The 26,697-nt window shown below is 39.6% G+C and overlaps 2 protein-coding genes across 4 annotated transcripts in view; one reads left to right on the top strand and one right to left on the bottom strand.

Annotated features, from left to right (window-relative positions):
* The window catches only part of PRPF40A (pre-mRNA processing factor 40 homolog A), a 60,031-nt gene extending 42,774 nt beyond the window's left edge, over positions 1–17,257 (bottom strand). Inside the window, exons 1-3 of the mRNA XM_066346323.1 lie at positions 17,024–17,257; positions 16,384–16,653; positions 15,100–15,231 (exon numbers count right to left, since the gene is read on the bottom strand). Coding sequence (XP_066202420.1) covers positions 15,100–15,231; positions 16,384–16,653; positions 17,024–17,257 — 636 coding nt within the window. The remainder of the gene's footprint in view (positions 1–15,099; positions 15,232–16,383; positions 16,654–17,023) is intronic.
* Positions 16,660–26,697, top strand: part of ARL6IP6 (ADP ribosylation factor like GTPase 6 interacting protein 6) — a 38,672-nt gene continuing 28,634 nt past the window's right edge. For 2 of the 3 annotated variants that reach the window (XM_066346324.1, XM_066346325.1), the window contains exons 1-2: positions 17,299–18,070; positions 19,440–19,493. In XM_066346324.1, the coding sequence (XP_066202421.1) occupies positions 17,299–18,070; positions 19,440–19,493 (826 nt within the window). Of the gene's footprint in view, positions 16,873–17,298; positions 18,071–19,439; positions 19,494–26,697 lie in introns of those variants that run through there. The other variant, XM_066346326.1, reaches the window with a different exon arrangement.

Here is a 26,697-nt window from a genome sequence, read left to right on the forward strand (position 1 = left end):
AGAACTTGTGGTACTGGTTACAGAATGAGACTTAATTTCAAATGAAAAGCTAAATTCTCACTCAGTACCTCTATAAATTCTAAGGAGCAACAAGTAGTTAAGCTCATTCAACCTGACAAACAATGGCAAGATTCTTAAATCATGTACAACTGAATATTCCAAAATTTTGTCACTTTTTTAAACTGAAACTGTGATGCTATTCACACGAAACCCAAGAACAAAACCATAAACACATGCAAAATACTGCTTCTTATGAAAAGCTATTACAAGAATTTGACAAATTAACAGCTCTTCAGGAGTTCTGAGCATCACAGAGAAGCCTGTTACCCAAAGCCTAAATGAAGACTTTCCTTTGTGGAAACGTTATGATTTCAGTTTTTCATTAATTCTACAATACACATAATATGGAGACGCGTGTTTCAACTAGTGTGACTGAAGCTGAATTTTTTCAGAGGTCTTGTCCTGACTTTGGCCAATCTTTTGCCAGCATCATAAATATGAGACCATTAAAAATTTTTAAGTTATTTTCTTTTTGTTGGCCTGACTTGTGGTGGCGCAGTGAATAAAGCCATCGACCTGTAACACTGAGGTTGCCAGTTCGAAACCCTGGGCTTGCTTGGTCAAGGCACATATGGGAGTTGATGCTTCCTGCTCTTCCCCTTTCTTTCTCTTTTTCTCTCCTGTATTTCGAAAAATGAATAAAATCTAAAAAAAATTTAAAAAAAAATTTCTTTTGCTATAATACATACTAATAATAGGAATGTAGAGGCAAGTTTATGAAAATTAGTTTGTGGTTCCAATCCTCAGAAGTGATTTTTCTTTCCTCTGCCCAATAACCCAAGTTGAGACAGCCAAGTTACTTTGCTGTTTCTTTTTTTTCGAAGCTGGAAACAGGGAGAGACAGTCAGACTCCCACATGCACCCGACCAGGATCCACCCGGCACGCCCACCAGGGGGCAATGCTTTGCCCCTCTGGGGCATCGCTCTGTCGTGACCAGAGCCACTCTAGCGCCTGGGGCAGAGGCCAAGGAGCCATCCCCAGCGCCTAGGGCAGAGGCCAAGGAGCCATCCCCAGCGCCCGGGCCATCTTTGCTCCAATGGAGCCTCGCTGCGGGAGGGGAAGAGAGAGACAGAGAGGAAGGAGAGGGGGAGAGGTGGAGAAGCAGATGGGCGCTTCTCCTGTGTGCCCTGGCCGGGAATCGAACCTGGGACCCCTTGCATGCCAGGCCGACGCTCTACCACTGAGCCAAGCACTGTTTCTTTTTGATAGTAGGTTTACTTCTCTCTTGCTTCACCTGAAGGGAACAGCCCCATCCCCCCTCTTTGGTGCCCCAAATTTTATTTGAAGAATATTTTAGACTTATTTTTTCTCTCTTAAGGCACAATAATACAGTAGGAGTGTCTCATGATTGATGACACTTTAAATGCAATGAAATTGGATACTGGCTCAAAATGGCTAGAGAGAAAAATTCTTAATGTAGCTGCTACAATAATACAACAGATTCTATAAGCCAGATCATTCTTAAAGTTATAAAGTGTAGTTCATATAAGCTTAATGTGAATCATGCTATGAAATCACAACCATGTACCACTTAACAAATTTCCATTTAAGCTTCTTTGGTAACTATATAATAAGTGCTATAATTAAGAATTTCTAATTATTAGGAGACACAGTGAATGAAAGGGAAAAAGACATAATATGAAATGCAAGCTAAACTACCTAAAATATTAAACATCTGAATTTTGTGCCAAACAATCTCTGTGTGTATGTGCATACTATATAAACAATGTATATTTGTACACTTCTAATTGTAGAAGTTACTTATCCAGATGCTCTAGAAGCCATCAAAACATAATAATAATGCTCTCATAAGAATCACCAGTGTGAAGAAAATAAATCAATAAAAACTAGGAAGCACCACACAATCAGCTTAGTCATTCTCAGCATCCCAATTCAGAAATTATAGAATGTTAGATTAAAAAAAAAGGCCCTGGCCTGTTGGCTCAGTGGTAGAGCATTGGCCTGGCGCGCAGGAGTCCTGGGTTCGATTCCCAGCCAGGGCACACAGGAGAAGCGCCCATCTGCTTCTCCACCCCTCCCCCTCTCCTTCCTCTCTGTCTCTCTCTTCCCCTCCCGCAGCCAAGGCTCTATTGGAGCAAAGTTGGCCCGGGCGCTGAGGATGGCTCTATGGCCTCTGCCTCAGGCGCTAGAATGGCTCTGGTTGCAACAGAGGCACGCCCCAGATGGGCAGAGCATCGCCCCCTGGTGGGCATGCCAAGTGGATCCCGGTTGGGCGTATGCGGGAGTCTGTCTGATTGCCTCCATTTCCAACTTCAGAAAAATACAAAAAATGCAAAAAAAAAAAAGTGCATGCTTCATTTACCAATCTAGATGTTTAAAAAAAGGTATAATAATAAAAGTAATCCTACTACAGCTACAATAAATTAGTTAGATGAAATGTAAACTAAATTGGCTGAATTTTATTATGACCTGAAAACGAAAGCAAACATCTTCACATCCACACTTCAAAAGTGGTTTTCTCATAATCATTTTCCAACATTTTACTGCTGTAAAGAAATCATTGGCCTAATCTATTTTGTCTAAACATTAATTCAAATTTTACTTTTAAAAATCATTCTTGCTGCAAACCTGCTGCGGCAAACTGATTATTTTAAAAGTCCAATTCTTGCATTTTCACTTGGTTCCTTTTAAAGGTGTTCAAGTCAAATCCCACAGATAAGTAAATACATTCTACATAGGCTATTAAGTGTACTATTTATTTTCTCCTTTTTATTGAATTCATTGGTGTGACACTGGGTAACAAAATCACACAGGTTTCAGGTACACAATTCCACAACACAGTACTGGACACTGTATGTTGTATGTTCATCACGCCAATTCAACTCTCCTTCATCACCATTTATTCCCCCATAGCCTCCCCCACACTGCCTCCTTTTGACCTTCCCCCAAAATCAACATGCTATTCTCCGTGTCCATGAGTTTCTCCTTCCTTTCTTTATTGCTCCTTCCACCCCCACCAAGCCCCCAAAGCTCCCCATTCTGATAGCTGTCATCCTGCTCTGTCTATGAACCTATCTATATATTTTGCTTGTTAGTTCAGATTCCCAATGAGTGAAATCATAAGGTACCTGTCTTTCTGATTGGCTTATTTCACTTAGCATATTGCTCTCCAGGTCCATCCATGCTGTTGCAAAGGGTTAAGACTTCCTTCTTTCTTACCGCTTAGTAGTATTCCATAGTATAAATGTACCACAGGTGTTTTTTTTTATCCACTCATCTACTGATGGACACTTGGGCTGCTTCCAAATCTTGGTTATTGTTAATAATGCTGCAATGAACATAGAGCTGCATATCTTCTTTCGAATTAGTGTTTTGAGTTTCTCTGAATAAATTTCCAGAAGTGAAATCACTGTGCTGTAAGGCAGTTCCATTTTTCATTTTTTAAGAAAACTTGATACTGTCTTCCACAGTGGCTGCACCAGTCTGCATTCCCACCAACCGTGCACAAGTGTTCCATTTCCTCCACATCCTCATTTGTTTGATTTATTGATGACAACCATACTGACAGGTGTGAGGTGATATTTCATTGTAATTTTACTGTATTTTTTGCTCCATAAGAGGCACTCCACACACACACACACACACACACACCACCAAAGTGGAGGGGAAAATGCCCGTGCGTCTTATGGAGCGAATGTTCATCTTTTTTTAAGCTGCTGCGGGGCGCTGTGCCAGAAAACAGATGTAGAATGAGTGCCAGCGGGAACATAATCATACCGGCCATGGCGGCGTGTGGAACCCTGGCATCTGCTGAGTGATCTCCTGGTTCCAGTTTCCACAGTTGCATGCAGCGCAAGAGGGAAGGCGAGTGACGTTGTGTGGGCGCATTCATCTGGCATCACCGAGGGCAGATGGGAGAGGCGTGCTGCAGTTGCTGGAGCTCTGTGTGAAGTGCTAACATCACTTGCTGCCCTATTAGAGCTTGACCAGTTTAGAGCACATACTAGCAAAACCATACACAAAAAAACTTTAAAGAAGCCTGACCAGGTGGTGGTGCAGTGGATAGAGCATCGAACTGGGATGCGGAGGACCCAGGTTTAAGACCCCAAGGTTGCCAGCTTGAGTGTGGGCTCATCTGGTTTGAGCAAAAGCTCACCAGCTTGAGCCCAAGGTCTCTGGCTCGAGCAAAGGGTTACTCGGTCTGCTGAAGGCCCATGGTCAAGGCACATAAGAGAAAGCAATCAATGAACAACTAAGGTGTTGCAACGAAAAACTAAGGATTAATGTTTCTCATCTCTCTCCGTTCCTGTCTGTCTGTCCCTATCTATCCCTCTCTCTGTCTCTGTAAAAAAACAACAAAAAACAAAAAACTTTAAAGAAGACTCATTTAGCTGTAATTCCTGGAGATCTTACCAGCCAGTGTCAAGCTCTCGACATTTCCATCAACAAACCGTTTAGTGTCTTTATGCAAGAAGAGTGGAACAAATGGATGGCTGCTGGTAATCATGATCTGACACCAACTGGACAAATGAAGAAACCCATTATCACTCAAGTTTGTGAATGGGTGAAAACACCATGGCAGTCAGTGAAGTCACTGAAAGTGTGGTACAGTCATTCAAAACATATGGCATTAGCAATGCCTTAGATCAGGGGTCTCAAACTCAACTCAGCATGTGGGCCGCAGAGCAAGATCACAGCCGTTCAGCGGGCCGCACTAGGTCTACAAAAGGCAACTGTTACGCAACACTTTTCTCACTGCAGTTGAAAACAAAAAAAATCAGTACAACAAGCACAATCGTACATGCAGTTTACTCAGTGTCACAAAACGACCAGAAACTGTAGTTCGCGTCACAACTGCTGTTAACTAAGCTAATATCTAGCTAGGATGCTAGAGAAATGAAAAATACAAGTAGGCCCCTAGGCTTACTTAATTTTATCCAAAATATTTTGAACTTCGTGGATTAGTCTGCGGGCCGCACAAAATTGTTCGGCGGGCCGCGAGTTTGAGACCCCTGCCTTAGATGGCACTGAAGATGGTATCATATATTGAATTCTGACACTAGTGATGATGAGTTCCTGGGGTTCCCAGACAACTAGAAGAGTATTTGAACATTAAAGTTTCTTCTCATTTGTTAATAACAGTGCTAATGGTTGTTAATACTGCTGTTCAGTTTACATTGTTGAAATATTGTGGTATATTTTATTAAATATTTTAACACACCATTTGGTTCCGAGTATTTTTTTTCTTATTTTCCTTCTTAAAACCCTAGGTGCGTCTTATGGAGCCAAAATCAGTAATTTGCATTTCTCTGATGATTAGTGACGTTGAGCATGTTTTCCTATGTCTATTGGCCATTTGTACATCCTCTTTTGAGATGTGTCTATTCAGGTCCTTTGCCCATTTTTTAATTGGACTATATTTTTGTTGGTGCTTAAGTGTACTATTTAAAAATCACTATCTTCTACATCACTAACTTATTTTATGAATATATGAGTGAATGAAAAAATTCATTTTTGACTCATTTCAGGGGAAATAAACAGAAATACCCTTATTTAAAGCACATCCTTAACAATCCAAAGTGGCTGCATTTTGAGGTAATCGTTTAACCTTACTTCCTCTTCATTTAGAGTTATTTATAAATTCAAAGCAGTTGTCATTTTCAGATATAAGAAACATTTATATAAATAGAAAACAGACAATATTTACATAAACTATTACCATATGAAACAGAATATTACCATTTAATAAGTCAATTGCCAATATTCAAAATTATTTAGTTTGCTAAATTGTCTCAACCTAGAGTTAGGTTTGGTCAAGTCTAGCTGACCCTTGAACAGGTGGGTTAGGATTGCCAACCTCCTGTGCAGCCAAAAATCTACGTATAATGACTCCCCCCAAAAGTAACAACTAATAACCTACTAATCAGAAGGTCTACCAATAACATGGTATATTAACACATATTTTGTTATATGTATTTTATATGGTACTCATACAATAAAGTTAGAAAAAAGAAAATATTTTAAAAAATCAAAGAATATAGATTTACAGTATTTGTTGAAACAAATCCTTATCTAAGTGGACTGGCACAGTTTAAACCTGTGTTGCTCAAGGGTCAACTGTACATACCTTCTCTATAAATTTCAAAAAGGTTAGCTTAATGACAATCTCATACTGCTATACAGGAAAGCAGCCTAGTCAACTATTAAGTACACTCTGGAGTCAGACTGCCAGAATTCCTATTGCAGCTTGGCCACTTACCAGCTATATAATCTTGAGCTAATTTACTTAACCTATTGGGGTCTCAATATCCTCAATATCCCTGTAACAGGGAGAAAAACAGTACTCATTGGATAAAACTACTCTAGGGTACAAAAGGGAAAATATAAAGAAGGCACTTAAAACAATGCTCAATAAATGATAACTTTATTATCACTGCTCTCCTTCAACTCTTATAATGAAAGTATCTTTTTTGTTGTCCCTTGTCTCATCTATTACCTGTCAGACAAGCACTTTGGCTCTTTAAAGGCATCTAGTAAATATTATAAAACATCATCTTCAGTAGGAATCAACACATGTAATAACAGGTAATAAGTCAATCTTAAATATCAGTTTAGTACTAGTACTGCAATGTCACTGTACAATTCACTGAATTCTCTGAATCTTACTATTACCATCTATAAATTGGACATCCATCTAAGTCAACCCACTTTTCCAAATGAGGAGAATCAAATCCAATAGGTTATGAATCTCTCAAAGTTATTTACAAACATGGTGATATAATTCTAACAAATCCCATTCCCTGAATCCTCCCCAAAAAAGAAGTTTAAAAGAGCAAGTAAGTAGTTAAAATTATTTAGTAATACTTAGTTCGTTGTCTCTTACTAAACCCCAAAATAACTTCTTCAATGAGGGTGCAGAAAATATATAGAGAAAACCACTAAATATGGACATGTGACACAAAAACTTAATATCAGAGCTGAATGAAAACGAATGACAACATTTTATTTTTAAAAAGCTCTAAACATGCTGAGGATACACACACTTATTAGTGTCTCAAGTAATACAGAATCAAAGACTTGACTAAAGGGACACAGGACTATTACAATCCTGTTCACCAAGTCCTTTAAACTAAAATCAGCAAATCTAGTTAACTGTTACATATTTATCCATATGAACCTTTTAGTTTCTTCTCAGTTGTGGGCACCTTTAGGACAAAAAGCATATCTCAATTAGAGCATTTCACTGGTGCAAAAGACACTGACACAGACATGGCAGAAACTCAAACACTTACAGTAGACAACCTTATGACCAGTACTTAACTCTATATTTAAAAGAGGGTAATTTTCTATTATATGTAACAAATATATGATCATAAATATATCATGACCTTGAAATTACTAAAAGTCTTCTTTCAGAAAAGTAACTTTCCTGACACCACATAGCCAAAGAAACTACATCAAGCCCATGTTTACAAACAGAAACTTAATATTCATTCATTAATCAAACGGTAAATTAAAATGTCTTACCCCAAACAGAACATCAAGATATAATGAATACAGCGGTAGATTGTGGCCTGGCATGCAGGAGTCCCGGGTTCGATTCCCGGCCTGGGCACACAGGAGAAGCACTCCTCTGCTTCTCCACCCTTTCCCCTCTCCTTTCTCTCTGTCTCTCTCTTCCTCCTTGCAGCCAAGACTCCACTGGAGCAAAAGTTCGCCCGGGCACTGAGAATGGCTCCATGGCCTCTGCCTGAGGCACTAGAATGGGTCCGATTGCAGTGGAGCAATGCCCCAAAGGGGCCCAGCATCACCCCTGATGGGCATGCTGGGTGGATCCCAGTCAGGCACATGTGGAAGTCTTGTCTGTCTCCCTCCCCCCTGCTTCTCACATTAGAAACACACACACACACACACACAAGATATAATGAATAATACTGTATTGTAATGAGAATTTTCTTTAAAAAAGCCTACCATATAAAGCAAATTATATAGTTCAACTAAAAACAGTCCTTACTTGCTACTATGTTTAATCTTTTAAAATACATGGCTAAAAGCATCACTTAGGTTTGGAGAAGATTCAGATTTCCTCTTTGAGTGCAGTACACCAAGAAAGAAATAGAAGAAAAATTTTCAAGCCCATCATGCAAAACACATCTTTAGTAACCACTAATTACAATTAACTTTTTTTAATAAGCAAAAGAAATGTATGATTACTTGACAAGAGAAAGAAAAATATACTAAATAAATTTACACTAACTATTCAAATGCGTAGAAGTATTGTGACAATTCAGCAGTTAGAAGATGAAAAAACACAGTTTAGGCAGGCATCTATTCATAAGTTCCTTGAGTGCATGATATCTACACCATTCACCTTTACACTAATACCACACTTAAATGTCTATTATTGACTAAAAGACCTGTAGATATGAAAAAAGAAAATATGAAAGACTAATGACAACCTCTATGAGACAAAAATCTACTCATTTCTATTTACAAACCTTTACTACTTAGACCTATTATTTCTCTATATAAAAAACAAAACAAACAAAAACACCCATAGTACACAGCTATGGAATATAGATACCAACTGTTCACTCTCTACTGATATATGCTAGACTTCACGATGAATGGAAGACATATCATCAACATTTCTAACAAACCCAATTAAAAATCAACAGAATGAAAAAAAGTCAACAGGTTCAGTGACACTTCTTTCTTTCTGATCCCACTACTTAATGATTAATGAATATATATGTTGCACTCTATAAACTACTTCATTTATGTGTGCTAATACTAATTTATTTTGATATTTCTTTTTTCTTTTAAAGATAAGACTAAATGAATAAGTGATCCCATTTCAGCATTTCTCACAAAATGCTAATTACATGCCATGTGCTAGACAAAGCAAAATAAACAGATAACAAGGAGATAACAGAGACTAGAAAAGTGTGAGAGAAGATGGTCAAATAAAGCCCAGAAATACTAGGTAAAAACAGTTTTAAAAGGCTTCTGCAAGACTTCTCAGCATCTTTAGAAAATACTGTGCCCTGTGACTCTCACAGACCAGAATCTAGTTCATTCTTCACATGGTTTTCTTAGCTCTCCCCAAATGCTCCACACTTAGAAATACTACTCTAGCTACAGTTTTAGAATAGATTTCGTATTTAAACAAATTACTATCTAAAGATAATGAAGACAAACTTACCTAATAGTATCATTTGTAAAAACTATCAAAATTAACTATGTACACAACCCAAAAGTTACACAAATACATTAGGCCTAGGTCAATCTAATTTTTAAAAAGTATTTGCCTAGATAATGTAAAAGCATAGAGAAAATTATCTAAATTCAAGAATTATGAGCATATAACTTAAAAAAAGTTTTGTTTTTAATCAATGACTAATATTCAATTTAATAACATAGGTTCTGTAAATACCCCAAAGTAAAGGTAACTGCAAAGCAATAGCAACAAATCATTTGTCAAATCAGTCAGATCTATTTAAGATATCAATACTTTAAATTTCTCTGGGAGGTGTATATTCTAATCATTTTCCCCTAGAGTATGAAAAATCTGTGCTAAAATATCTTAAAGAATTGATCAGATATAAAGTCATACAGATAAAAAATATTTGCCTGTAATTTAAAATAAGTGGAGATGAGTCTGCTTTATTCACCAAAAATTATTTTCACTTTATTTACCTTTCATTTTTGTCAAATGAAAAAACTGTAGAAAGGCAGATATTAAAAACAAGAGTAAGTGTAGCTATAACAACATCAAGTCACATAAATAACCACTGAAAACAGTCTCATGTAACATTGATGGCTTACACTACAGGAAGGAGTATCTGTATTTGTTTCATTCATTCAACAAGTATTTTACTCAGCACACATTGTGTCAAGAACTGTGCTCAGCACCTATGAATTCTTTAAATGTTCTGCCCTCTAAGAGCTTACAATCTATTACTTATTGGGAAAACAAAGCAAATAAACAATAAAACAGAACAAATCAGTAACTAAGTGCCAAAATAGGTAAAACAGTATGAATTGTAGGTTGATTATACACAGGATTGTATTTAAATAATTTGAAGGGAAGTTGTATAATGGGCAAAGATTGCTGAGGACCTCCTGGAGAAGGCAGGACTTAAAATGGTAGAACTTTATGGAGGGCAAGAAGGTGACAGCAAGAGCTCGGTCATGAACTAATACAACAGTCAAGATACCATGACAACTAACCAGGCGGTGGCGCAGTGGATAGAGCGTCGGACTGGGATGCAGAGGACCCAGGTTCAAAACCCTGGGGTTGCCAGCTTGAACGCAGGCTAATCTGCTTTGAGCAAAGCTCACCAGCTTGGACCCAAGATCCCTGGATTGAGCAGGGGGTTACTCGGTCTGCTGAAGGCCCGCGGTCAAGGCAAACAATGAACAACTAAGGTGTCGCAATGAAAAACTGATGATTGATGCTTCTCACCTCTCTTCGTTCCTGTCTGTCTGTCCCTATCTATCCCTCTCTCTAACTCTCTGTCTCTGCAAAAATAAATAAATAAATAAATATATTTTTTAAAAAGATACCATGACAAGACTACCCTGAATTCAAATTATGGAATGTGAAGACATGCAGCTCAGAATTTCACTCTGAATTATACTATCCTTGAAAGTTAAGCTGTGGAATTTAGAAAATTATGCTACAGGCACAGAAAAACATTGGAGGTTCTTGGGAAAGGAGATATTATGTTGGAATCTAAGAGAAATTTTTGTGGGAGGCAGGTTTGAAGCAAGAAAACCAGTTTAAAAGTTGCTAGGAGTATCCAAGGCATGGAAGTGTAACAACTTGGGCTCACGTGGCAAAAGGAATAGCAGTAAGGATCTGCTAAAGCCTGCCTTTAGTCAGTAAAAGAAGAAAATCAAACTTAGTTGTAAAAAGCAATTATTTACTTATGTTTATTAAAGAAAAAATGTATGAAATAATCAGAACTAGGGAGGCATTACTAAAAGAATTTTGTTTTTATTTCCCTCTCATACAATCTCTTACATTATCACCTACTATTAAGAGATGTGAACTGAACCATAGACTCATAAAGCTGACAGGGACTTTAAATCTTTTACTCTTATTAAATAATAAGTGAAAATTAAGAATTTTAAAAAAAGAGGGGAGGAGGGAACTGAGCCAGGGCCTAAGTGAAGGCAAAATCATTTGTTAAGATGGAAAGACTTGCATGTCCTTATGTAGAAATGGAAACAAAGGAATAAGAGGTAAAAACATTTTAAAGGCAAACATTGCTGACTATAGATTATGGAGGAAGAGGGCCTCACACATAATTATGTCTTAATGGAAATCTCTTCTGAAAATAAGTATTGCCATCAAGGGGAAAAACCACTTTGTTAATATGGTTTCTAACCAGTGATAAATCATTATTCAATTCATATATTATCTAACATCAATACAACTTGTTAAAGTCCCTTCTAATTGTAAGGTAATATAGTTCTGTAAAAGAAGCACAACTTTCCCATATGAAGTTAATGTAGCGTAAGAAAGAGGCAAACTTAACCTACAGGATAGAAAATTGAGACAAACTTGAAAGAAATATGACTTGAGCTCCGTTTGATGATTTACAAATATTTATTACTAATAGACCCAGCCTGAATTCTAAAAAGGACATTATCTCTTGAATAAAAAAAAATAATAAAATACACATAATAAATACTGCCCTGGCTGGCTGGCTCAGTAGTAGTGTTGACCTAGCATGTGGAAGTCCCAGGTCTGATTCCTGGTCAGGGCACACAGAAGATGCGACCATCTGATTCTCTTTCCCTCCATCACTCCCCACCCACCCTGTTCTCTCTCTTCTCCTCTTGGAGTCATGGCTCAACTGATTCAAGCACGTTGGCTCCAGGCACTGAGGGTGGCTCCATGAAGCCTCTGCCTCAGGCACTAAAAATAGCTTGGTTGAGCACCAGCCACAGATGGGCAGAGTATCATCAGCCCCAGACAGGGGTCACCTGGTGGATCTCGGTCCGGGCACTTGGAGGAGTCTGTTTATCTCCTCTCCTCACTTAAATTAAAAAATAAGTAAAATAAACATAATACTTCTTTAAATAACTTGCTGTATTTGAGAAATCATGAACTCTGGCTTCTCTAGATTGTTATTCTGTCCAATCTACATATTAGTTTATGGGGGGGGGGGGTCTTCGGGTTACTACAGTCTCAGTAAAACAACATTTTGAGTTTGTAACACTCCCACAAAAATCTAAAAAATTGAGACATGAGTGTTTTGGCTTTCGCCATTAGCGTCATACTTACAGATTACCTGGGCAAACTAGTTTGGTTGTGCCAGGCAGGCAGAAGAATATGCAGTAATGCTGCCTATGAGGGAGGGAGCTGGGTTCCCCCAGTATGCTTACCTACACCACTTTGGAAAAGCGCAAGTGTTGCGTTAGTGTTAGGTTAGGGTATGTTTCGATTTACACCAAACCTCGAGTTACATCATTGTCGTAGGAATAGAACTGTGTTGTAACCCAAGGACCCCCTGTATAAACAAGATTTAAAATTTCATGTCATGTTCAATTACATTTCAAAGACCACAATCATTTAGATGACTGATACCAATTTAGTCTTCAGCTGGTCCCAGACTGAGATCTTAAGTGAACTAGGCAAAAATGTGAAGGTTCCATAACCTTCAGTACTAAAATCTGAAGAATTTGTGAATTTGCCCTGGCCAGATAGTTTCGTTGGTCAGAGCATCATCTGGAAGCACAGAGGTTGCCAGTTAAATCCCGGGTCAGGGCACATACAGAAAGATTGATGATCCTGTCTCTCCCCCTCCCTCTCTCTCACTAAAAGCAATAAATTAAAAAAATAAATAAAAAGAATTTGTGATTTCATTTTATAAAAATTAGATGGCAAGACCCTACCAACTTTGTGTCACTGTAGTGAACTATACAGACATCCTACTTTCCATTATCTTCTGACCACTTACTACTCATTAATACTTCTGAAAGTGGGTCAACAGAAGAAAAATGATGCAGAAAAAAATGATCAATTTTGCTAATTACCTATTATTTATAAGGTAGTTTACAAGGCTTTATCCATGCTCTCCCAGTCTATTATCAAAGCTAAAATAAAAATTAGTTTTACCAAGATTTGGACCCAATATTTGTTAGATATTAAGAGGAAAAAAGAGAATAATTTAATTTTAAGGAAAATCAATGAAGATTCTCTTGGGATCCTCAGAACTAAACTCTTAAGATGTTCATTATCTTAACAGCAGTCATAGGGAGGGAGAGGGAGGGAGACCTCTAAACATTTAAAATAGTCAGATACACTTTGTCACATAGCCTAGGAAAAAAGTGGAAGAAAATCACAAGGTGAAATTCAGAGTATTTGAATGAATGTGTACCAGGCAGCCAGTAACCTTACTAGGAAGATGGTCACTGATATACCTAAAGAGAAGGGCCATAAATCAAACTGTGACCAGCTTATGTCAATGAGATACACAAAAGCACTTAAAAAAAAATTTTTTTTTGCATTTTACTAGAAATGACTAACTGGCATCTTGGTTTTGGTAGTGCAACAGCACCATTATAGCAAGGGTAAGCAGGTCAATCCCTTGCAAAACTTACCTTGATTGGCCCAATGGAAACAGAAGGCCCCAGAAAAGAGAGAAGCATCTGGCAGTAGCAAATTGTTTTATTTTATCTTTCTGTGGAAAGAAACTAATTTTAAATAAGAACCAGAGCATTAAAGAATAAATATTTTTTAAAGCTCATTATCTAGTTAGAGCAGCTCTACTAAGAAAACAGGAAGAGCTCCTTGCTGCTTAGAGATGGAAAGAAACAGAAAAGGAATCAGATTTGTTTCTCCATCACTTAGGGAGTTTTAAAACTTGCGTTATTCTAGAATAACAGAATAAATGGTTCTTTTATTTAAAAAACTCCTACAGGCAGAATTTTTTGAGCCTGGTGCCCTGGAATAAAGATTTTTAAACAAAATTAAGCACTATGTTAAAAAAAGAAAAGGAAACCACTTGACATTAAGTCCTACTGTTAAGTAAAAAGAGACAGAGAGCAAGCTCCTTTCTCCACTTCAATTTCACCAATAACTTAAACCATCAGTATTAACTGGCAGAAAGCTCATACCTAGTTGACTGGCTTTCCAAAATATTTTGTTAGCCCAAATTTTTGATGATTTATTGAGATATTCAAATGGAAAGAACCCAGCCACCAAACTAATTTTAAGTAAGAATGAAAGCACTTAAAAAACAAATATTTTTTAAAGCTCTATCTACTTAGAGCAGCTCTACTAAGAAATATAGAACCTAACAGAAGGCATAAAATTATCCACAGTAACTGAACCTGTTACCTTTCTTGAATGCTTTTCTAGGAATTCAGTTCTACTGAATTCACCAAGTCAGCATTAAAATCTTTTGATGCAAATCACTCCCACAAAATGTCCATTTACAATTTATGCTGGAGATGAAAGGGACAACTCAAAAGCAGGAGTGCAGAAGCAGGAAGCATTAAAAGAAAAAATACTGTAAGTAGAAAAAGATCTACCTATTTGGCACTGTCCTATTAAGAATCAAATTAGAGTAGAATCTACCCACCTCCATTCCCACCACACACACACACACACACAAACACACATTTAAGAGGAAACTACTTCAGAAATAAAATTCATTCTAAGCCAAGAACCTCAACAATTGCAATTTTCAGATTCTCTGCATTTACATAGTCCACTGATAGAAATTATGTTGATCTACCAGATAATTACTCTTAGAACATTAACTTCAATTGACATACTTGTGAGGAGAAAGTCATTAAATAAAAAAGCTTACAATGCCAGTGTTACTTTTAAATTTATATAAGAATAAACAGCTCTTCATGTCATTGTGGTGAAAGTTGCTCTTTTACACAGAAGACTTCATTATATTCAAAATAGTGTCATAATTCAGCATTTCACTTATTTGAAAACATTTTAGCATAAACTAATCCTTAAAAAAGTGCAAGTATTGACCCAGATTTTGAAATCTTGTCACAATAATATAACAGGAAAATCAAATAAAAACAAAAAAAATTCTTACTTGACCCATTGGTGGACCTCCCATGGGGGGCATCATTTGAGGCATCATTCCATGAGGTACAGGAGGCATATTTGCTCTCTGACCCATAGGGTGCATTCCCATTGGGGCATAATGCATGCTAGGATGCCCCATCTGCAAAATAAGGACAATTTAAAAATTAGCAAGTAAAAGTAAATGCTTCTCAAAAATCTGATTTCAACAATTAAGTTAATCATAATGACATAATAAATTAGGCTAATGTGTGACTTAATTAGGTAAATTGACACTTTATCTTTAAACAAAATGCACTGCAGTACTTATATTGAACTTTCAACTAACCAAATTCCAAAATAAAACATCAAGTTAGAAAAATCATTACCAGACAGCTATATCAGTTTTTTTCTTTGAAAGCACTGTTGAACCAGTTACGGATTGACTTCATAATCTCAAAGTGTATATAAAAGCCAGTTTAAATTTTAAGAAAATAACAATTTTGTCCTATGTCACAGACATGATACACAATTATTGTTATTTTATAAAACTACTCATTCTTAAGTTTATTTCTAAACTGATTTTAAGCAATAAAACGCTGAATTTACCAAATTAAGTCAGATGACGGCTGATCTTATAGAAAACCAATAGTATGGATACCAAGGAAGGAACCCTGTCTCCTAACAAATATACATATGACTACCAAATTTAATCTTTATTCTTCTGCCCCCAATTTTTTTTTATTCCAAGAGTAAGATCTGTCATTTACACACTAAATGCAAATAGCTAGTTCATCCATTTCAATGAGCTTTTATAAGTCAGCACTTCCTTTACCTGTGTGTCCATCGTCCCAGGTCCTAAAACCAGGTACTTGTCACCTGCCAATTCTGCCAAGTGTCCACTGTACAGACCTCACTACTACCCGGGGAAACAGATCTGGGCAGCCTCTTCTGAAAGCCCACGGGTTCCCGTCTACGCCTCCCGCTCCCCTCATATCGGGCCTACCTCTCCTAGACGCTTACCACGCTCAGGGCCCGACACCTCCACGGCGCATCTGTCTAGGGCCCACTGGAAACTTCCAGGGTCCCACATCCTTCCCCCTTTGTGCACCTCCGCCCACTCTCCTCCTTTCGGAGAAAGCTTCCTGTCTCTGTGACTGTTTTTCATTGTGCCACTCCGATCCCTTACCGAGGGCCGTCTCCGCAGGAAGCCGTCAGCAGAGACCCAAGAGCTGGAGCAGAGGCTTGAACCGGACAATCTCCGCTCCCCGTCCCCCGGACCCCGCGCGGGAGGGTGGCTCTCCATTTCACTCACCATGAGGCCTCCACGCTCGGCTCCGGTCCCTGGCCTCATCGTCTGGCTCAGACTGCTCCGGCGGCGGCCACTGCCGCTGCATATACCAACAAGAAGCGATCTGAGTGGCTGGCGCCCGCTGGGGCTAAAGGTTAAAGGCTGCCCGGCACTACGGGGCGGGATCAGCGGGGCCAATAGGCTGACAGGCTTCCCCGCTGTCCAATCAGAGTGCGCTGCCGACACGCAGCTCTGCGGTGATTCGCCCCCAGCCTCAGCCTCACTCGGCGTCGCCTGCATGGAGGGGGGGGGATAGGGGGACGGAGGAAGTTTCTGCGCCGAGTCCTCTGCCGGAAAAACTCTAGCAACTTCCCCCCGGGAAGGGAAGAAAACCGTGTCCCCGCTTTCCGAGCTTAGAGCGCCTCACCCCGTAGGGGGTGCGGCAGTGGGGACCTGCCACTTACACACCCCCTCCCGAGTTGCGTACGCCCCACAAACCTGAGGCTGCCAGGGGTAGGGTGGGGTAAACGGGGTGGGGTAAGAGGCTTCTAGCGTTAGCGGTGGCCCCAGCCCGACGCGCGCGCGCGGTGTTCGAGGCGCAGGGGAGGGGGCGGGGAAGGCCAAGTGAGGGGTCCAGAGGAGAGGGCTCGAGCTCCGTACGCACCAGCTGGAGAGCGCGCGTCGGGGCGCAGAGGTGGGGGGGGAAGGAGGCGTGTCGAGCAGCGTGGAGGGAAGTTGCGGTAGGGGTGGGGAGAACAAAGCGAAAGGGGAGGGGGGTTAGAACTTCTGGCGAGGAGAGCGCGCCGGCTGAGGAGCTACCGTTAGTGAGGGGAGCCGGGGAAGAGTGCGCGAGGAGAGGGCTAGGAAGGAGAAAGCAGGTAGGCTCGGGAATGTGCATCAGAGGTGCACGGGCGGGCGCTAGGACCGGGCATCAGGAAGATGCAGCTTTGGGGCTGCCGGGGCCCGCGCTTGCCTGGAGGTGACGCGGCGGTGGCGGAGGTCTCCGGCCGGGACGAAGCACTGCAGGGAGAAGAGACCTGGCTACCTTCGTCCTGGGCTCGCCTGTGCCGGCGCACTTCCCTGGTGCCTTTCCTTCCTAGTGCCCTGGAGTCATGCTCTGGTCCAGGGGTGTCCAACCTCTCCTCGATCTCTATGGCACCTCCTCCTCCCCACCGCGCACCCTTGCGCACCCCTGCGCGCCGGGGCCGCATGGTGCAGGCCGTGGGGGGGACCGGCCGCCGATTGGCTGCTGTGAACTCGGAGCGGGGCGTGAAGGAGTCGCTCGACCTCCGCGCGTCTGTCTTTCCCGCCATGGCCGTCGTGGAGAGCGCGACGCGCTCGTCTCTGCTTCGCCGCCGAGCCGGCGTCCCTGTCCCTTTCGCCCGGCCCAGGTTATCCGCCTTTACTCAAGGGGACAGTTGGGGTGAAGGTGAAGTCGACGATGAGGAGGGCTGCGACCAAGTAGCCCGCGACCTGCGGGCAGAGTTCTCTGCCGGGGTGGTGTCGGAGCCCAGAAAGGGCGCGCTACTCCCGCCGGAGGGGGACGCGTCCCCAGTCCTGCCTGATAAACGCAATGGCATCTTCTCGGCGGGTGCGCGTGGCCGAGCGCAGGCTCGGCGGTGGCCGGTCCAGGTCCTCTCAATTCTCTGTTCGTTGCTGTTCGCCGTCCTCCTCGCCTTCCTCCTCGCCATCGCCTACCTGATCGTAAAAGGTACTGAAGGTCGCGCCTTGAAAATCTGTCCAGAATAAAGTCAAGCCTGGATGTGTCTCTGGCCTTCACCCTTTTCCCCATTAAAGGCTGGCAAGTTGGTAGCTGCTTTCACCCTGAGTCCCCGACTGCACCTTTCTTTGCTCTGCTCCCTTTTTCCTCACTTTTCTTAAAGGTGGATAGCCCTGGTCCATGATCGGGAGACCCATTTTAAGGAAGGATTTTAGAGTCAGTGAACACTTAAGGTGAAATATTGGCAAAATGAAACAAAATACAGAACAACCATTAAAAGACGGTGAAAAGTGTGTAATTAAAATGGAATATACGTATCCAAAGGCTTTAGTTTGCAAATGTATCCACCAGTTCTTCTGTACACTCACAGAATTCTTGAAGGACAGGAATTTACATCCCACAGTCCAAATTTCTACTTGTGTAGGTAAAATAATTAGCCCCTGTCTGTTTTGTATTAGGTTTACAACGAGTACGAGGGTAGTGGTAAAGTTCTATTGCAGGAATTAGTCGACTTTTTCTGATTAATAAGTTGTATTTTCCTGAATCTGAGGTTGCCATACAGGCCTGATTGGAATAGAAAGAGATGTGCCTTGCAAGGCTTTCCAAAGTTTATATGGATGTATTATGTGATTACAATGGAAACAGACTTGATTTTAAATCTCAGTTCAAAGTTATTAAGAAAGAACAATTAAAACTATCTAAAATACCCAAAATGTTGTTACTCAAGTATTAGTTTTAGTTCACTAAATAGAATTAAATCTGCTTAATTACAGTTTTTATTTTCCCTCATTGCTTCCACCCACCACTGGGCTGCAGGTGCCATCTAACACCTTACCATGCTTGATTTTCAAAGGAGACAAATTGGCAAGTTTTACCTATTTGCACAGTGGTATTGGTTGTCAACTTTCAATGTCAAATTTATGGGTACCAGTATTTCATCATCTATCACTCCCTTGCCTCTCTTTCCCTGCAGTGCTGAGAGTTTTATCTTATAGGTAGTTTATTTCTCTTTTGCTCTGAAAAATTGCCTTTTTATCATAGTCACAAAACCCAAAGTATATTGCAGAAGACATTGAGCAGTGCTTATTTTGGAGAAGAGAGAAAGAAGCTGAATTCAAAACCTGGTGTACCCAGTAAGTTGCATTCACAACAACTTCAGGGGACACACGTACTCATTTTATAAATATGGCAGTGACTTGTAGCCCTCTTATTTACTTACAGTAGGTCACATAGCTACTAATGGAATCAGTTTGAGCCCAGTTGTTTCTGACTTTACAGCACTTTCCACAACTCCACAATGTCTTCTCAGCCTTTGTTCAAGTTATTTATTTTTTACCCAAGTCCTTTTATGTATTTACAGAGTTACATGCTGAGAATTTGAAGAATGAAAGTGATGTAGACACTGGGATATTAGGTATGTACTTAGTTGTTGCTTGATTTGATTTGGAGCTCACTTCTGTTTTTCCAGATCATGTTTAATCTACAAAATTTTAGATAGAGTGCCTAATATATTACCTTGTGCAGTTATTTCAGTCTTAATTTTTTTTTTTGCGTATGTGTGGTTAATTTTGTTAGATTATATTTTTATAGAGAGTATATGTGTGTGTTTGTATACCACACACAGTGGAAATACATTTTGAACACAACTGTATGTAATGAAGACCCAGAGAATATTGAACGTTTTCTAGTTACGTTCTGAGTCTCCCTATACATACTTCTTCCCAAGAATTACTAACAAGTAAAAAATAACTTCCTCACAAACTTAGCAAAGATAACACCTTAAGCATACGTTAGGAGAAATTTAAGTTCAAATTTCCGTATAAGTATGGTATCTTGTTTTTTAACAAATGTGGAAAGCATTGGTTATACTTGATAACTAGGAAAGTGTCAGGCCTGAGTTTCTATAGAATGTTGAATGCTTTAATGCTGTAGTTTACAAGTTTCTAGTGAAAAACTTAAAGGTTATTTATCTTGTATTTATTTCTCTCTGCCAAAATGATTTTAAAGAGTTCAGAACTTTACCTGCCTGGCATATTGTGTTGCTATAACAGTTTGATTAATCACTCTGAATTGGGGGCTGGGGGAGAGGAATGGTTGAAATCCTATTCTGCTGTCACCCCCTCCCAAATCTTAGCAAGCTATTTAAGGTACCTCTTCAAGGCCAGTGCCTCTGTGATGATACAAAGTATAAATAGTCTACCTGATTTTGCAGAAAGGGAAATCTTTTATCTTCAAATTACAAACAAATTAGTTTGCTACATGTCCATGAAAACTCGTCTATGTTCTTCTCAACTTCTTGCATGAGAAAGCATTTATTTACTATATTTAGTTACTTGTTTTATCAGTGTATATTGTTATACTGTTTCAGCTCAAAAAACAACCAAGATTATGAAGGTTTTCATAGCATTTATTGATATGTCAGCTCTTGATGCAGTTATGAAGTACATCTATTGTTGGGCAGATAAAATATATTATGCTCACTTTGTTAAAGATGGTGCTGTCCACGTGGAAGCCTGTCGCCCAGGTGATGGTATTGGTTGCCCTTCTTGCTTGAGATGGGCGTGATTATATTTATGTGTGTTGGGGGTGGGCTGTGGGCTGGCAGGATCCTTGTAGCCTGGGGCTTGGTTTTGGGACTAAGCCTTTCCCACCCTTTTGATGTGGGGTGCCATACTCTCAGGAGGAATCCCATTATGCTTCAGATAAGTGACTTTGTATCAGAGACTTCCTTGTTTGTATATTGGATTAAAGGTTTTGGTTTCTACACCGTAAAGTGGGGCAGACCAGGAGCTTGCTCGCTCTCATTTCCTGAGATTAGCATTAGAGAGGATAGCAGAGAAAGGCCACGTGGAGGAGAGGAGAAGCAGCCAAGATGGTGGAGTGCTGAGTGAGAAGCCAGTTTGTGCAGAAAGAAGGAGATGAACAATAGGTGAATAAGGCTGGTGAGGTAGAAACTTTGATTCTAGGAAACTCGGATAAGTCAGTGGCTTTGTGAGCACTGAATGAGTGGGTTTTGGAGCCCAGTATGTGTTTTTACTTGCCCGCCAGGTGCAAGCTAGGATTAAAGATGATGGCCCATCAGTTTTTGGCTCCGTTGTTTCTTTACTGTCTGTCCGAATCCAATGGGAACCTGCATGTGAATGGCCATGATGGCGGCTCCTGGCTTTACACATATATTCTAACTTGCTATTTAAAAATGTTGGCAAGATTTCATTTATGAAAAGCATGAATGGCACTTGTCATCTGAAGGAAATGCTTATTCAGTCTCAAGGATTATAACAGGGTTTTGTCATTGCTCTGCTTGGTTTTACATTTCTAGTTCAAGTCTAGTATTGCTTCTAGATATGTGGCGTAGATACTTGACAGCAAATAAGATCATTATCTAAATCTATGCTAATGACATGAATTCACTTTCAAGGTTCAGAATGGGGAGAAACTACTACTGTATATCTTTATGGCAAAAAAAAAAAGCCACTAAATTATAGTTTTGCCAAAATAAACATCTTTATTTTTGAACCAGTGGTCAGATGGACTAATTCAGTCAGTAGAATTAATTTTGGGGAATTAATTTTAAAGGTAGCATAATTATATTTATAGCAAATATACATCAGATATGTGTTGAAAAAGGCTCTTCTCTAGCATGAGAATTAGGATCCTTTTTTTTTTTTTAAGACTTGATTCATTTTAGAGAGGAGAGAAAGAGAAGGCGGGGAGGAGCAGGAAGCATCAATTCCCATGTGTGCTTGACTATGCAAGCCCTGGGTTTCAATCAACAACCTCAGTGTTCCAGGTCAATGCTTTATCCATTTTGCCACCATAGGTCAGGTGAATTAGGATTCTTAAAAACATCTTTCAGAGAAGCAGTGCTAAGGTGATTAAGCTCTTACTAGTGATGGAGGTAACACTTGCCCTTACATTGTTCTAAGCTGGAATTTTCAACCAACAGAATTTTTATTTGTTGGGAGAAAAAAATACAAGTTAATGTCTTTACAGTATAATGTTTTGAATTGACTGTTAGCCTCTGGTTAAAAATCCACTAAAAGACAGCTGATAGTTGAAAAGATAGGCCAGTTGTCTCAAACTGACTTGCATCTAAATCAACCCAGAGTTGATTAACTTAGATACTAGGAAAGATTGCTGCATTAGACAACCCCTGAGGAAATGCCTGTGAAATTATTTTTTTAAGTTATCTTGTTAATTCTTGATTATAATTTTTTAAATCAACCATTTTATTTTTTTATTATATATTTTATTTATTTCAGAGAGAGAGAGACAGAAACTGTTTCGGTATGTGCCAGAACCAGGGGTCGAACCGGCAGTCTTTACATATCAGAATGATGCTCCAACCAACAGAGCTATCCAGCCAGGGCTGCCTTTGAAATTATATCCTTACCTTTTAACAATATAAAAATTTTCACATGAAGAAGCCAGAATTTTTCATAAAAACTTGTTGAAGTTACTGAAAGAAACCTCGGGCCAAACCAAAACTCAGGGTTAGGTAGTGTGTTCCAAAAGGAAAGTTGATTTTTAAAAATGCCTGGGTGCAGGTGGGCTGAGACCAGTAAAGGGTGTCAGCCCTGAGGGAGGGATGGGGCACGGGTTATATACACTAGATTTGTCAAAGGGCCTTGGACAAAGGCGGCTGCAAGATTGCTTCTTCTGTTTGTGGTTGGGAGTGGCGCCACAGTGCCTCAAAATTGTCTGCACCCTAATCCAGCTGTCCCTTATCAGCATCTAGCTGCGAAGGCTTGCCAGATAACTGAGTAGGCAAGTCCTTCTCCCACCTTCAGGCTTCCGTTGTTCTTAAGAAAGATGGTGGCTGAGTAGCCTTTTACCTATCAGTTACTATGTACAGAATAAGCAGTGGAATGCAGTCTTTTATCAGACAATACTGATTTTGTTGTATTTTATTGTATTTATTTTGTCTTATTTGCTAGGAGCCACATCGCTAAATGTGATGTTTGATGGTCCTGTGTATTTATTACTTTCTTTTTTTTGTCATTATTACTATTACCCATACATACTGTTATTGCTGTATTTCAGTGACTCATGTTTAAATTGATTGCAAACTGCCTCAATTCTTTGAAAGTAGGTTGGCTTTTAGAAACATAATATGAGCGCAATAACTACAATGAAAAAGTTCTCTTTCTAAACAAATTGATAAAACCTTTGCATACTATAAATCTTATATTGCGATTTAACCCTGGCCCAAATTTTACATGGTTCAGTAAGCACAGATTATATAACGGCGATTCTCAATATAGTTTAAGAATCCCCTAGACTTTCTTTTCAAAAGTACCTGTAGATTTTGTTTCAGCCCAGGGTGGGTCCCAATAATCATTTTTTTAAAGTGATGCTCTTGCACCAGTTTGAGAAATACTTTTGCAGAGCCAGATTCTTTTTTTTTTAATGTGTTAGGGGTCAAATCCTTGGGAGTTCACTGAGGACAGACTAACAAGAAACAATGTATGAGCCCAAATGCCTGTTAAAAAACCTGATTTTCAAAGAAGTGAGAAAACGTCATTTTTTTTTAAACCTTCATTTCTTTAAAAACAGGAAAAAATACCGGTTATAGTTGTTATGGGGTTTTTGTGTGTGTGTGTGTGTTTTTTTTTTTTAAGGTTCATAATGAACTATGGTATCAGCGCCTCTGGGGAGTTAATTGATCCTAATAGCTAATAGGATTAGGCTGTCAATAATGTTTACTAGTGAGGTAGTCCAGCCAGGGAGGTGTTTTTGATAATATCGGCTGGTTTTGCAACTTATTTCCCCTGATTTTCCCAGGGTGGCATTAGAGTCACATTTCAGAGTTCTTAGAGTTCTCCCTTTATGATTGTTCTGCAAACCATGCTCTCCTATCAGCCTGCTGTTTAGGGAGTTTAATAAAGTAAAACAAGTTTATTTAGTTAACATTATATTCCAGTACTTCTTCCTTAAGGTTATTTACCAATTTAATTTATTGCACTAATCATATTTAACAGTGTGTTTTATTTATGCACATTGGCTTTTGCGTCTTTTACATTTTTCCAGATTTATATCACATTTCACAAATTTAGTACTATTTCCAATTTTTGTGTATTTTCCCCTGTTCTTAATGTGGGATATAATAAAATGACCTTTTATTTGAGGCAAACCTGAAATAAGTACATAAGGAAAATAGAAGGAATTGTCCTTAGCGTAATATACCAAATTAAATGTGGAGATAGTACTTTTATATATATGTGTGTTATAAATAGTGCCATACAAAAATTGTAATCAGACTTTATGGAGTTCCTTAAGTGACTGAAAAGCTTTTGAACTTGATCTTTGGTGCCTGTCATCCCGTGACATCTACTAGTTAATAGTTAATGTTAAGCCCCTCATGTGTCTTAAGACGAGGTTCCTTGAATCTTGCAGTGTCAAGGGCTGTTCTCGCTTTTGAGCTGCCCATTCTGTTCCTGTTTTATGATTGAGATGTTTCCAGGTTTTTGAACATTTACAAAGAAGAGAGATCACCTGTACTGAGTTGAATCAAAGATGAAGCTAACTCATTTCAAGAGTTCATAAAGAACCTGACCAGGTGGTGGTACAATGGATAAAGTGTTGAACTGTGGCGCGGTGGATAAAGCGTCAGACTGAGATGTGGAGGACCCAAGTTCGAGACCCCGAGGTCACCAGCTTGAGTACGGGCTCATCTGGTTTGAGTAAGGCTTACCAGCTTGAGCCCAAGGTTGTTGGCTCGAGCATTGGGTCACTCGGTCTGCTGTAGCCTTTCCCCAGGTCAAGGCACGTATGAGAAATCAATGAACAACTAAGGAACCGCAATGAAGACTTGATGCTTTTCAACTCTCTCCCTTCCTGTCTGTCTGTCCCTCTCTCTGACTCTCTGTCTCTGCCACACCAAAAAAAAAGAATAAAAAGAGTTCATAAGCTATTTCTTAACTTTTGCAGAGTGATAAGTGAGACTCTACCATCCTCATTTCATGATTAGAAACATGGAAATTTCCAAGAGAAAGGGTGTCCTGGGGAGTGACCCATTCTCTTAGGAGGTTACAGGTCAAAAACAATTCACTCACTTTCTTCCTTACTGTGAAAAATGATTGAAATTTTGAACTTGAGCTTTTTAATGAATGTCTGAACCTTGTCATTTGAACCCCCCGTCTATGAAGGAAATGATTCAGGGCTATCTGAAACTGGATGGCTTAACTCAGATATTTTATTTAAAACTTCACAAATGTTATCCTATTCTGTGACACATTTTTATAAAATTGCGTGTATTGCTTACTCACATTAGTAAAAGAATAATGACTTAAGGCAAAAATTAAGAGGAACACAAAAGCCCAGATAGACTGGAAGAATATAACCAAATTGTTAGATAGCAAGCTTATCCTGGTTTTGAAACTGTAGGTTATTTATTTTTAAAACCTTTTTTCTATAATGTATGACTATAACTCAATGAAAAAAATCTGTTTAAAGAAGCATTAATATAAGTTTAGAAAAGTATGAATAATATATTTAACAATTAACGATAACACTTTGAGTTTTTATAGTATGCTAGAAACTGTTAATCTTTTACATGTATTATTTTATCTAGTATTTCCAACTACCTTGCATCTATCAATATAAATTATTTCTTCCTAAACCAAAACTCAAGACATTATATATAAGAATTTTTACTCCATAGGATTTTTTTAGGCACAGTAGCAAAGCAGAAACATACAGGTTATTAGCAAGAATTAGCAGTGCTTCCTTATATTATTATTTATAAAATCATTACAGGTCTTCCTGACCAGGCAGTGGTGCAGTGGATAGAGCATCAGACTGGGACGCAGAGGACCCAGGTTCGAAACCCTGAGGTTCACTGGCTTGAGTGTGGGCTCATCTGGTTTGAGCAAGGCTCACCAGCTTGGACCCAAGGTCACTGGCTTGAGGGGTTACTTGCTCTGCTGTAACACCCCCACCCCCCATCAAGGTACATATGAGAAAGCAATCAGCGAACAACTAAGGTTCTGCAAGGAAGAATTCATGCTTCTCATCTCTCCCTTCCTGTCTGTCCCTGTCTGTCTCTCTCTCTCTCTCTCTCTCTCTCTCTCTCTCTCTCTCTCACACACACACACACACACACACACACACACACACACCCATTACAGGTCTCTTAACTAAAAACACTAATGAGCCTGACCAGGCAGTGGCGCAGTGGATAGAGCGTCGGACTGGGATGCAGACGACCCAGGTTCGAGACTCCAAGGTTGTTAGCTTGAGCGTGGGCTCATCTGGTTTGAGCGAAAGCTAACCAGCTTGTACCCAAGGTCGCTGGCTCAAGCAAGGGGTTACTCGGTCTGCTGAAGGCCCTTGGTTAAGGCACGTATGAGAAAGCAATCAATGAACAACTAAGGTGTCGCAATGAACAACGAAAAACTAATGATTGATGCCTCTCATCTCTCTGTTCCTGTCTGTCTGTTCCTGTCTATCCCTCTCTGACTCTCTGTCTCTGTAAAAAAAAAACAACAACCCCAAAAAACAGTAATGAGAACCCAGACATTGGGACCTCTAAATCCCCAGAAATTGGTTTGTTATCATTAGTGTGGGACAGCCTACCCAAATTTTGGTGATAGGAAGAGATATTTCTTAGGCTAGTA

This window comes from Saccopteryx leptura, chromosome 7 (genome assembly GCF_036850995.1).
Source record: "Saccopteryx leptura isolate mSacLep1 chromosome 7, mSacLep1_pri_phased_curated, whole genome shotgun sequence".
Classification (NCBI taxonomy): domain Eukaryota; kingdom Metazoa; phylum Chordata; class Mammalia; order Chiroptera; family Emballonuridae; genus Saccopteryx; species Saccopteryx leptura.